Consider the following 13,987-nt stretch of genomic DNA (forward strand, 5'->3'; position numbering starts at 1 on the left):
CAATGTCTGCCAGTAGCTTTTATCGTTCCCTTACCGTCTACTTTTTCTTGTTAACGTTAAGTACTGGCTTTTTCATCTACTGTCACATGTAAAATGCAATATAGAGAGGCGAGTAAAATTAGCAAGATACTTGCAAATAAATTTTTAAGTGTATTTTAATCATTAAAGACTGATATCGCAATTCTTTTTGTGTCATTCCCCAGGCCAAGTAGCTGACTTTTAAATACAACTTCAGGTCAATCTGACTTTCCTAAACCAAAACCAGATCACTGGTTAATGATATTTATGCTGATTCCGACAAAGAAAAGCTATTTAAATCAGCTACTGTCAGACAAATACCAGTCGCTTTCTTTTACGTTTACTTGACGTTTGCAATTTAAGTAAAATTATTACCCTAATCCTGAACTCATTGTCACGCACGTACACAGAAATACCGAATATTTTTACTAGCCCACTTCACAAAATATGTTTAATGAATGCCCCTTGTGGAAAGTATGTAAGTTTCTATTATTCCCAATTCAACCATAAAGTTAACTTTTTTGACATCAAAAGTGTGACGAAAGTGGCGTATTTTTCGCTAAAATTCATTTGCGGGAAATATGAACCCAACTTAAAAGTCCCAATTTTCAAACAAATATTGCGGCCTGAGTCGAGTACTATTAAGTACTTACTTTATCTTGTGGCCGTTTTCTACCGTCGTTACACCTCTTCAGCCAAAATTCACCCCAAGATATTTCGTAAAAATTGTGCAGTAAAGGTATCGTCGTCATGCTGAAAATAGTAACAACCAACGAATTCCGCATTTGTCAAAAGTAAGTCCACTAAAAATTTTTCGATGCGTTGTTAGGTTTTGAATAGAAATTCTGCGTAATTTTCTTGAGGACTAAGAATCCCGAACGCACTGATACTCACTTAGAATTAATTCATCAGCAAACGCAAAATCTCTGAGAAGAAATTTCGGACAGAAAATTGATTGAGTTTTTCTGAAATGAAAGTCCGATATATTTGTCTACGAAATTACGTTGCTTGAAAGTATTTCGGTGTAAAAATTTTGGCCAGGTCTCGGTATCCGCAGCACGTATCAAATTTCCTTCGCAATATTTAAATTACACATGACGCATGTTATGCATACATTTTTACACGTTGAGCCGCGACACATTGGACAAAAAACACGAGGCATAAGCTCATGGGCTTATACGTGATATGCCAAAAGTTTCCTCCAGTCGATGAATTTAAATGCTTAAAGTCATACGTATCAAAACTCAGCTTTCAGACTTCTGTATTACGGCTTTTCGTGCAACGTGAAGAATTGAAAATTCTCTACGACTCCATCAAAGTGTTTCGCGTTTCTTTACCGTTCGGCTAATCACCGTCAGCTACGCGAAAATAAGCCAAAAGTTTGCAGTCGATAATTTTTTGTCGAATTTAGATGGTTCTATCGGTAATATTTCTGAACTTTGAAACATGGAGAAAAGATATTACATAATGGTGTAAGATGAAAGTTTGAGATGCCATTAAAACAAATTATCGACATGGTAAAAAATCTTAGATGAATGTTATCGTGGTTCACGAAATGTTATTTTCACAGTATTGTTACGGTTCAGTAAAAATTATTATGCGGATATGAAGAATTTACGTGAGCTGTGGAAACTAGACATCATCGACTGAAACTTGATGCCTTAGAAATTGAAGCAGTTTGCAGAAATGCGTGATAAAAAACCTCCTGAAGAATAAGCATTAAGTTATTTCATCGTAATGTACTCAGATACCTCAATTTTATATGTTTCACGTTTTTGTGCCTCAGAATATTCGTTTTCTTGCTAATATTTCACTGAACTATCAAAACCGAACCGTACTGTATACCTTAATTGGTTTTTTTTCCCAAATATCAGTTAAATGCAATCTTGAGTAATCTACCCGTAACAACTGAAGTTACGTTTTAGGTCTGCACTGTTATTTTTGAAATGTAAGCTTGGTTGCCTGTCTGCTGGCGAAGCTTTGAGAAAATTAAAGATAATAATCCGGTATGTGTGCATGGTACTTTAAAATAACATATATATTGCAGATCCTTCAGGTAGCCACTTATAAACAGATCAAAAATTTACAATTCGCAAACAAAGAGTGTAGAAATCTTTATATCCTAACAATTGAACTATTCATCCTCCTTTGATATTTGAATTGTCGTTTCTGATCTTCTTAGAAGTTTTAAATTCCAGTTGGCTCTTGAAGACATACTCATAAAAATTGGATTCAACAGCAACAGATTCATCGTCCAACAAACGTGATAATTAAAAAATTTCAATTTTTTGTCTTTGCCAAAAATTAAGCAATTTTGAAACTCGCTCAAATCAATTGTTTTGGAAAGGCAAGTTACTCGTTATTTCCATGCTTGGATTGTCGGATTCACTTCTCACAGCAACTCTGAAGATGTAAATTATGGTGATAAAATCGATAATAGGGAAATCCGTCAGTTTTACAGCCTCTTAAATTGATTTTTATTTTTCATTCTTATAATTTAGTAAAAACTTTGAATTAGCTACATGCGAAATAATTTAAATACATATTAATTCTCTTGAAATCGCGCAACTTTTACAATGTTGTGCCTGAGGCCAAGGCTTCGTTAACTTTGCTTTAATTATGACGCCGTTTATTGTCAAAGAGATTTTATGTTCAACTCCTACGAGGTGTGGCAATTAGAAATAATCGCTTACTGTAGCATGTTGGCATATTTTAATCCCGCGAGTGAAAGAGCCCTGGTATTCGGAATCATCGTAGCTTAACATCGCAATTAGTTTCCACGCATGATTAACTCCTAATTTCTGCCTTCCGCGTACTATTAATCGTTGGTACAGCAGGACGTACCCATATTATACTTTATAACTTCTGTTAAGAATAAAAAAAAATCGTGAAAATCACCTATTTTTCCTGATGATAAAATAAAGAGCCGACCCATACGAAACGGTCCAATAACAGATTAGAAATTTCAGTGAACTACAACTGTGCGATCGTCAAAGAAAAGTACGTCGATGTTTTTGAAAATTGTGGGAAAGAAGCAAAGCATTCTCAGTATGATCAAGATGTAACTGACGCAGTCTTTTCACCATTAACAACCATCATTTATTGTAAGAATATATTCACAAAAACGTGTCAGTAATTGATATAATAATATAGCATAGAATAAAATTATATCTGCTAATACGTAAATCTATTTTGAATGCACAAGTAAAGAAGAAGTTCTCTTGGAACTAAAACTCTTTCAAAACGATTGACGAATTAACACTTACCATTGGCATCAACTACTCATCAGTCATCTTTATTATCATCCGTCATTTATTGGTTGAACATTTTTTTTTTACTTACTCACATCTCGTTATCCCATATCTTATATTTGGTTTTACCGATGACCACGACGCATTACAAAAAGGAAGCGAGAGCCACGTTACATGCGAAGTGTTCGCCCCGTTGAAAAATATTCTCATTACGTCGGAGTCTGGTTGTCGGCGCCATTTTATCACCACATAACCTAACTTTTTAATTTTAACGAAAGCAAATCGTAATTCTTGCGGTTTCAAACAACTCATGTCACATAAATTAATGAAACGTAATCAATAATATACCTGTTCTACCGTCCACGTACAAAGAAAACACGGTCAACGGTCAGCTGTCAGCCTTGTTGCATCAGTTTCATTTTTTTACCACCAGATGACGCATCGCAAAGTGACAATCCCAATAGCAGGGATGGCCAACTTGATCAGACCCCAGATCTTCAGTTTATTCGCCAGACTCCGTGTGATCTACCAATCTCAACTCTTTGCCACAGAATTAAATCAAAATTTTTTTATAAAGTCAAAAATGCGTGTTTTCTAATCATTTTCTGTATTTCAAAGATGAACCGAGCCTGAAACTTCCTCCAATACGAATCCCGCACCTAAGGCATCACCACGTCACCCACTGGGGACCCTACTTCGAGAACGTGAAGAACGAGGATGTCAGCACCGGCGGTGTTCGCCACGTCGCTGTCCATCTAGGCACGACAGCAATGCTCGATTGTCGAGTCGCCATGCTGTCCGACAAGACGGTAAATGTTTTTCCAAGCTCTCGTCTTCGCTTCTTTGCAACGTCGTTATTCGTCTCCCTTTGCTGTAATCTCAGTTGAAACAGTAATTGAAAGAAAAAGTGTCACTCGAATCCTGAAAATTTCTATTTGTAATTCATCCAAAATCGAAGCTTACAATTAGTGGTAACTCTAGTATGAAATCAGGTTATGTGGATGAGACGAAACGGGGAAAGAGTTTCCCTGCTGACGGTCGCGAAAAATACCTACAGCTCGGATCTGCGGTACAGTTTGTACTTCCAATACCCGAACAACTGGAGGCTGGCCATATCTTCGGTGCGACGAGAAGACCATGGACTCTATGTCTGCCAGGTGAATACCCATCCCCCAAGAATGCTCACGACGAACGTCACGATTTTAGGTAATTATTAATCATCATTACTCACTAACATATCTCCTTGTAAACGTATCTTATTGGGGGTTTCAATTATAGACGAAAATTGATATTTTTTATGAATTTTATTACAAGATATTCTTATTCTTACATTGAGCGTTCATATAATAATTTCAATACATTCGTAGGTTACGAAGGTGTCTCAGAATATAAGAATAAAAATGCTAGAATGATAAACGAAGGGTTTGATATCGATGCTTGGTTTGAATTCCTTTGGAAGTGGTTCAGCATCTACTGGATTCATTCGACTTCACGCCTCGATGGCTCTTTTTATTCAGAAGACTAATTTCTACAAGGTTGATGAAACAGATTTTCTTTTTTTCTCAGTAGTCTCTCGAATATTGTCCTTTGTTAATCACAATTAATATCGACGTGATGTGGTAATATTAAGTATTTAACGATGCCAACATGATAAAAGTAAAATATTTCGGTGAATTTGTAGAAACTGGTCTTCTGAAAAAATGAGCCATCTTGGCGTGAAACAGAATGAATCTACTGGATCTTCAACCGTTTTGAAACGTTTTATCTAAGATTTTATTTATATCTCCAATGAACTCTATTCTTATCTTTTTAAATAGATCCTAATAACCTACGAATATAATATTTTGGTAATCACTCGATGCACGACTATGAGGCAATAAAATCAATAAAAAGCATCGATTTTTGGCCGATTTCAAATAACCAACTCATTACCAATTTCGGCCAACTTCTTGATTAGTTCGATCTTAAATATCCGGGCATAAGTACCTCGGGTATATTAGATATATTTTAATATATCTGAATGCGTTTTGTACTCGTATATATTATTCATAAGTCGATCCATAAGTGAAAATACCGCAGGGTAACAAGTGAAATGAAAAATTTCGCAAGCAATTAAATTTTTCTAGAAACTCTTTCTTGTGAATTTTATGTAAATTTTTTCACAATTTCAATATCAGCGAGATCTTTTCAGAGCAGTGCGGCAAACGGACGTGTTCGAGGCATTGGAAACTTTGTTAAATCAATTTCTTAGCCTCTTCTTGCTCTCGTCTGGTCCAGATCACACAAGTCTGCAACTTTCCGTGTACGCAACTTTTCACACTCCGTTACCTCTCACGCGGCTATTCCTGCATGGATAAATTTGAATTTCTCTCAAACATTTGACGAATTTCAAGTATTGCCAGGGTATCCGGTGCTGCTGTGAAAACCGAACGGATCGAGTCGGTTGGCCGGTGCGAACGACGAGGGACAACTTTAAATTGGCCCTAAAGTTACACGTGCTTGCAGAGTTTACAGGATTTATGTGGGTGTACATGTATGGACGAATATACAGGGGAAGGTGCCCGTCTGCTCGTTCACGCTACACGCGACATCCCGGGATCAAGCATCCAAACCCCAGTTGGATCAGTAACATTATTCGAATAACGCGTCAAAACGACACGTGTTCGGATACGGCAAGGACAAGAATTACTTCTGCATGGTCCTTCGGTGATGCCTCGCTGTGACGCAGTTTTGACACTTCTATCCTGTTTTTTTTTTTTTTTTTTTTTGCTGTAGATTGTAGCACGTGAAATATTACCAACGTGTTCACCGAAGCGAAGAAAATCGGGCGCCGAAGGAAGTTGGGCGCGAAAATGTGACAAACTAAAACAGAAGAAGATACAAAAAAAGAATCGTTCTCCTAGCTGTGAAGATCATTCTATCACCCTAGAACTGAACGACTGAACGAACTTACCTGTAACTTAAGTTCTATCGTTATTGTATGCAGGGCCTGTTTCTCTAGATCACACACGTGGATGTTCAAAGCTCGTTACGGCAGCCACGTTTCAGTTCAAATATACATATAGTCTCCAATATAATTCATCATTTCGTTAATCGTGCAGTGTTATGCGATCATTTGAACTGACTGATATAACTTGTTTTTCCAAAATGGAGAAGCAGCAGGATCCTTGTCATACTTTACATGACGATTGAAGAGACCTGACTAGTTATCGAAAGTGAATAATTGATTCACGTTTGCATACTCGTGCACACATCTTGATGTAACCTATAAGCTCCCGTCCTGTAAGATGAAGTTCCAGATCTGAGCAAAACTCACAGGAGTCCAGGACGAAATTGCCTTTTCTCCGATGGGCTGCGCTTCTGCCAGCGCCGAACGCGACGTTCTTTGTTTGACAAGAGAATAACTTTCCTTCTCTCTGTTCTACTGCTCTGCTACAGCAACCGACTCCACTGGCACAAAGCAAAGAATGGGGTTTTTACCCCTGGAAGTGGGCGTAAAAAGCTTAAAAACTGCGACGCCTTCGATGGGAAAAGGAAGTAGTATGTATGTTATGTAGAGCAAGAGGTATGAAATACAATTTTTGTGTACGTAACTCAACGATACTTTTTTCAAAAACATGTGATTAATTTGAACACAGGCTCGAATTTGTGTGGAAAAATGTTGTAATTCTTTACTTGTATTATTCCGTCGTTATTTTGTTGGTTTTTGTATTTTTACGCAGGATTTTTGTTCCTATACGCTTCAGGGGATTCTCATTATTCGGAGTTTGACAGCATGCACCAAGTATATTCGTTGGTGAAAAAATAAAAAAATTCAATACGATCCGTCCATAAAAAATTCAAACGACCAAATTTATTGAACATATTGAAATGAACGTCACTTGAATATAATCGGAGAACTTGGCGACTGTTAGTTTTTTGCTTCTCGTTGTGCTACAGGTGTCAAGAGAAAAATAATTTTGCCAGTTTCGATTATTCGTAAGTTTCCGGCAAAATATACACAGTTGAAATTTATCAGTACAGGGCATAAATGTTTTAGACAAACATTGAGAAAAAATGAAAAAAAAGTGTAAATGTAACCGACGTACGTGGAAGTTTTTACAGAGAGAAAAATTGTACGGAAATACATGAATATCTATGCGAACAATTTTCCCACGATTCGCCGAAGAAATTAAGAATTCTATGGAATGATTATTGAAAATTTAAAAATGAGAATCTATTGGTTGAATATGTATTCCTGTATGTTTTCCACAATCTCATGGAGCAGAGTTAAATATACAACTCATATTAGTTACTTATTAGAAGAGCTTAAGCAATAATTTACTCTGAGACTAATATACACGGAGACGTAAATTTTGAACATTTTCCTTTGAACAAAGTTCTACGGCACGCGAGTAGGGGCAAGCAGATTAAATCTCGTTCGCTTAAGATAATCAGGCTAATTCCATTCTTCGCTATGATTAATAGTATCGCCGTTTTCCGACTACAATAATTTATCATTTCCTATGTAACATTAAATTTGAGAAGCTCAATTTCGCCTTCATACACACACGTAATCCGGTGACCGAAATTAAGGTACATTTCACGGTATCTTTTTTTCTCCTTTTACTGTACTAAAAAAATTGTCAAGTATAGATACCAGTCATTCAGTATACCATCAGTTTCGAAAAATTATTTTATTCTTAAGACTACAGCAGATTGTACAACGAAGTGTGAATTTTTGGATCGATGTTGTTCGCTACCGATTCAAATTACGGATAACTCACTGTTACCATGAAATCCTAAGCTGCAATGGATGTAAGTTAGCGGAGCAGAATTCGATCGGAAAATTTTAATCACTCTCTTATTTGTAAGTTATAAGAAGTATTGATTAAATAGATATGGAACGTACTGACGGGTCGACAAACCGCGTTGACACTAAAACGTGATACAACAAAGTTTGGAATAGTGACAGTGAAGCTAGTCTAGTTACATGCAACTGAAAAAGTTCCCGTAATACAGGAAAATATTTGAAAATTCTTAATTTAAACTGTAAGCACCCAATCATCAAGAATCGCAGCCAAGTTCACGTAGTCCATGCCATAAGACTCAAACTTGCAGCCATAGTTAGCTTGTAGATAAAATTATGTAGCGCGGTTCAATGTTTACGAATTGATAAAAGACTTAGATTTTCATGAAATTGAATGAAATTTTGCCTTATGCGATTCATTGCCCGCCTTTTTTAACAAATATTAATGCGTATGGCCGCTAACTTTGGCTACTGATTTCAACTTCATGGCCGGCGCTTGCCAGCTGTTCCCGAGCAAACTCGATAGTGACGTCCCCACACGCGAAATCTCCCGAGACACTGAATATTTTTTGTAGAGATTCACACGGTAGCAAGAACTCGTATAGTATAGTATTACATTGATTTGATCCCGAAATTTCAATGCAATCGAACAAGTATGCCTTGAGTTATTTCCAATTGAAGATGACAAGTGGCAGACCATTGTAGATGTAAAACATTACTGCCAAGTTCCAGATTAATTACACCAGCCATAAAATTAAAACCTAGATCCTAGATGGCAAAAAAAGGACAAACGTATACCACTGAAAAACGAAGTACAAAAAGTTGTAAAATCGGGGTATGGCACCAAGCACACTGCGTCATCTTAAAGTTATGCTTTATCTGATCAGAAATTGCTTTTGGATTACAAAGTAATAGGTGGAACCAACATTTGAAATTTCATGCATTTAATTAAAAAATTTCGTACTGATTGTTTGATTTCAATGACCAATAGTTGATTTCATTTGTAAGTGAATTTTTCCCGATTATCCGAGTTAAACTTGGCTGGATGGCAGCTTCGTTTTCGTTCTGAAACACGAGTTTTTCATCTGTAAATCGAGACGACTATACGTATTCGATTTTTGTTTTGCCAACTCACGAACTCAAAAAAAAAATGGGTGCGTGTACTTATGTACGCGCGTGAGAAGTTATACTTCTTTGGCATCATTAAAAAATACACAACATGTCAAAATCTTCTGTCACACAATGATAAAGAAAAGAAGTATGTAATAAAAAACAATAAAACAAATAACGGATGTCTTACATTATATTTAAATAATCTATTAAATTTTTTTCACGAACTTTTTATTAAATGTTCTATTAAATTTATTTCTTCATTTTGTAAATATTAAAAAACCAATAATAAATATTCAACATTGATAATTTAATAATATTTAGTATTAATTATATTAAATAATGATATTTTAATTTATATCAATAAATAATACATACGGATAACTAACCTCAATTATATTGGAGCACTTGAAAAAGTATTTTAGCACAATTTTTTCACTAATATTCACAAATAGTAAATAATATTAATCCAAATATTCAATTTAAATCACTACTGAATATATTTTATTGCCACATATATAATTCGCACGTGTATGAAAATAAAACACGTGTTGTGACTGTAAAAACTAAAACCATGTGGATAAATATTATAAATAAATATGAAAACAGTGATCAGAGGCGACAAGCGTACCAACATTAGCTTTTTTTCGAGACTCAATGAACTCGGTTGAGTGGGCAACTTCATCCTGTTAATTTTGTGTTACAGTGATGCGCGCGCATCTTGAAATTTCACTCTCATCAGTTTTTCATAACGCGCCTAAAGAAGTATAACTTCAAAAAAAAACCGTTTCAGACAATTTACAGGGTATTCATTCATAAATAGAATGAGCTATTACAAAAATAGAATCATGTGTTTTCTCTGCAGTTGTTATTAGGTATCAATATGTTTACAGTTAAAATACAATATAAAAAAAAAATCTGGTCAACAGGGACTTTTCCAATTAAATTTAAGTAATTTGCTTCAATTGCACTTTCCAAGCCTTTGTTTTTTCATGTTTCGATCGCAACACATTTTTTAGCAGGCTGTCTCTTATGACGTCTCATACATCCTTACGAATAAAAAACGGTATTCGAGTCGAGAAACAGCTCGATCGATAAAGCGCCGAAGGCTGACCTTTCTGTACAATGCCTGTTTTTGATCTGCCTTTTTAGGGCGTATGTCGAGAGTGCTAAACGTGGGTGAAACCACCTATCCGCACTCATATGGAGAGTACCAGACCTCCGGACCACAGATTGATCTGAAACTTCTAGGGGTGTGTTTCTTTCACCCAAAATATGGAGCTTTTGAATATGAAGTTATATCCATTGTGCCTTCATTCGCTCTGTCTTCAATACATCAGATTGTCGAAAGTTCGCAGCTTATACTTCACTAGACTGTAAAAAAATGCGCCGTGAATTTCTAAAGAATATTTTTTAGCGTCAATCTAACACTATCTGACATTCAACTTCTGAATTGACCACAAAAATTATTGTTCTATAGTAGTTCGCATTGGTCACTATTGGTAAACTTTAACACCGCCAATTTTTACAGTATATGACTCTGAAATGATAATATATCCGTTTACACTTGAAACTATGAGAACCTGACACGGACACTTCGAGAGAGGACAGTGAAAAGTAATACTTTAGCTGAAAATTCAATAGTACATAAAAATTTCAATTCCGAAAATTCAGATCCTTGAATTCTAACGCTGTACGTCCGTGATATTTTCCCTACAATTAGCCTTGCACCCTAACGCGATAAAACGAAAGTAAAGCCAATGGTTCACATGGAGATTGGATTTATTAAATTCACGGATTATGTTAACAATGTCACGTGGGCAATAATAAATCCAGAATAAATGATAGCATCCCGATTAAAAATGTGTCCATTCGGAAATTTTCACCGGCCTCGCAGCCCAATTATAAATCCATTTTTTACTCTTCATCTATACTTGGATACTTGCTCTAAAACATTTAGGTCGGAACTTCGAATATCTGGTAGGAACTTCGATTGTTTTTGCTAATTTGATGTCACCTCGAATTATTCTCTTTTTGGTCGTCAAATTAGAAATTTAGATTTTTTTTTTCCACTTGATAGACCAGTTATGGTAATTCGAGTGCATTAAACTCAACGACGAAATTACATTGACTGCCTGTTGTAGTGTTCATAATAAGATGAAGCGAAATATACTATTAATGATGCAATAAATCACTACGATAACGATTAATGATCGCGATTATACGGTAATAAAATAAGGATTCGTCAGTCGAGTCTCGAGATAAAAAATCGAATGCATGAAATGTCATTTTTCATCCCCCCCGGAGAGGGTGTGGAGGAGGTTATTGAGTTATGAACAACTGGGCACATGTTTTTCTGACCTAAGAAACATTTCTGAACGGATAGTTTGACAACCCCGAGACAGAGGCATTTGGCACCTTTTTTATTTAATTAACCAGGTATACCCTTTGGAAGGGTGGCTTTCGTCATCAATGCAACCGAATGTTATCTAAACGAATAAGCTCCCCAATTGTTGCTTGCGGAGAGCTTTGTTATATTAAATAAGACGAAGTGAATCAAAATAGTACCAATTCAATGGGAACTTGGTTATACGTATATAGAGGTAGTTCACCCTCTATGTGACATTAATTCGAAAAACGCAAAAATACGTATCTTCTACTTTTTTCTGCTCTTTCAAATGCAATTAATTGCTTTCAAATACGAGCAACGGTTTTTTGGTTACAAATAATCTGTAACGTTCAACCCCTATAATTTTTCACCATTCAACCCCCGCCGTGACCGACAAAATGCATTTTTCATTACTCGCCACGACAATTATCCTCCAATTGGTTTCATTCAAATATCTCAATTAATAGCATGCGACTTTGGCCGTTTTAAAACGTTTTTCCGTAGATAAAAAAAAACAAAAAAAAAAATACGTGACTCTTAGATTTCGATCAAGAATACCATATCCTAAAAGGAACCAAAGCGGTGGAGGGGGAGGGGGGGGGAAGGGGGGGGGGGGCGTCTCGAGACCTTTTCTCGTGAGTCTGAGATCCGTATCTTATAATGTTACCGTAAATCAAGAAACGACTCTTTTCCTTTATGTCGTACACAAGAAATTTATGTAATCACGAAAAATCGTATCTCGGTATATTGTTCGTGTGTTCTCTCGACATTTCTAACATGAGTTTTACGGTACGAACTCTTGCAGAGAGATCGAACGTCCCGAGTTCGTTAATTTATATATTCGCTCTCAAACGTACATCCTGTTCATTGACATTTCGCGCCTTGATCGCTCGTCTGTACTCTGACGTCACGTAAACATTTCATTCCGAACGCAATGGTACAGAAATTGCTAGGCGAACAATTTCCGGCATACGTGACATATCGGATGCTTTATGTGCGGTCAATAGCGATGGATGTTAAACGTCATAACCAACAGATTACGATCGTCTGTCTATATTTATAATAAGATACGCGATGTACAACGGGATTCCCAGATTAAAATACGGAAATGATGGAAACTGGAGGTTAAATCGTAACACGCGTTACAGTTGCCAGGCGAAACTTATACGGAATGAAATGGAGAAAGACGGTCGAGATGGGTATGGGTATACATTTCTTCCGGGTGAATGTATGCAGAAACGGTCTAGGCGGAATATCGTGCCCAGATACTGCCTGAAGGGGAAGCAGAATCACTCGGGAACGAGAAATATCAGACGGCGACAGAAAGCTCGTGAATTACAAAAAAAAAAACGGGGGGGATAAAAAATATATTCGTCCGCGTCGCACGACGACGATGGTAAAAGATATTTGCCTTGAAGGAAGAAGGGATCTTTCATTTCTCTCGTAAAACGTCTATCTCGTACAGGTATGCAATGTAAATACAGACGTGTGTATATGATACACGTACAGGATGCTATAAATCTGTACCTACGTCGAATGGCAGATCCAAGTGTGCGTGGGAGGATTTTTTTTTAAATGGAGATGGGAAAGCTGAGGGATAATGATGGGAGTAAAGGTACGAAGAAGGTGGAGATATGGGAACTTGAAAACGAAAACGAACTTGATCCTGCGTTATTATAAAGTTGCCAGTTATTGATTATAATATCCCGTTAACAAAGCGGTTCGGATGAATTGCAAAGTAGGCCCGTAACTTTTCTTCTGTACGCAGTTTGAAGTAGATTTTTTTCCGCCCGCTCTTCTTTTCTCCTCCTCCCTACTTCCTGTCTACGTAATTCGGAAGCGGCAACGTAAACGCGGATGCTCACAAACCGCCGGAGTACCTGCGAAAGTAACCCAATTAAAAGCTACGCTTTGCTGTGCAGCGAGCTGATTTTATTCGATTAGGACGGAATTAATAAGAAGCAAAGCAAAGAGAACGGGGGAAAATTCGAATAAAATACGGGCAAACGTTGTTTTCATTGACTCGAGCTTAAAGCTCCGTGCGTAGAAATTTAGCGATGATTATTTGTTACTAGATTCAAAACCGCCACTCGCTGATGCTTTTTCCGGGTCACTTTACACTTAAAGCTCGAAACTTTGATTTCATTGCGTTACTGTAAAGTACATTGGACAATCGTTACAACATTTTTGAAGACGGATGGCAGATCATAGATCTAAAATTAAATTTCAAGATTCTGACAGCTGTGCAGTTGCATCCCATTTTCTTGTCTCAGGTCATAAGTTGTCAATCCATCAGTATCATTTGTAATCTCGACGTGAAAAGTTTTTCTGGAACATAATATGTAATAATTCACCACCTAGTTTGCAGATGTTGGGATATTTATTTTTCATTTTGCAATATTTAAAATTTCGACACACATAACCTCAATG

The 13,987-nt window shown here is 36.6% G+C and overlaps 1 protein-coding gene across 1 annotated transcript in view; it reads left to right on the plus strand.

Moving 5' to 3' along the window:
• LOC124175323 (zwei Ig domain protein zig-8-like) overlaps window positions 1-13,987 on the plus strand; it is a 177,936-nt gene that overhangs the window by 154,742 nt on the left and 9,207 nt on the right. Inside the window, exons 3-4 of the mRNA XM_046555435.1 lie at window positions 3,888-4,078; window positions 4,262-4,475. Of these exons, the coding sequence (XP_046411391.1) occupies window positions 3,888-4,078; window positions 4,262-4,475 (405 nt within the window). The remainder of the gene's footprint in view (window positions 1-3,887; window positions 4,079-4,261; window positions 4,476-13,987) is intronic.

This window comes from Neodiprion fabricii, chromosome 2, assembly GCF_021155785.1.
Source record: "Neodiprion fabricii isolate iyNeoFabr1 chromosome 2, iyNeoFabr1.1, whole genome shotgun sequence".
NCBI lineage: Eukaryota > Metazoa > Arthropoda > Insecta > Hymenoptera > Diprionidae > Neodiprion > Neodiprion fabricii.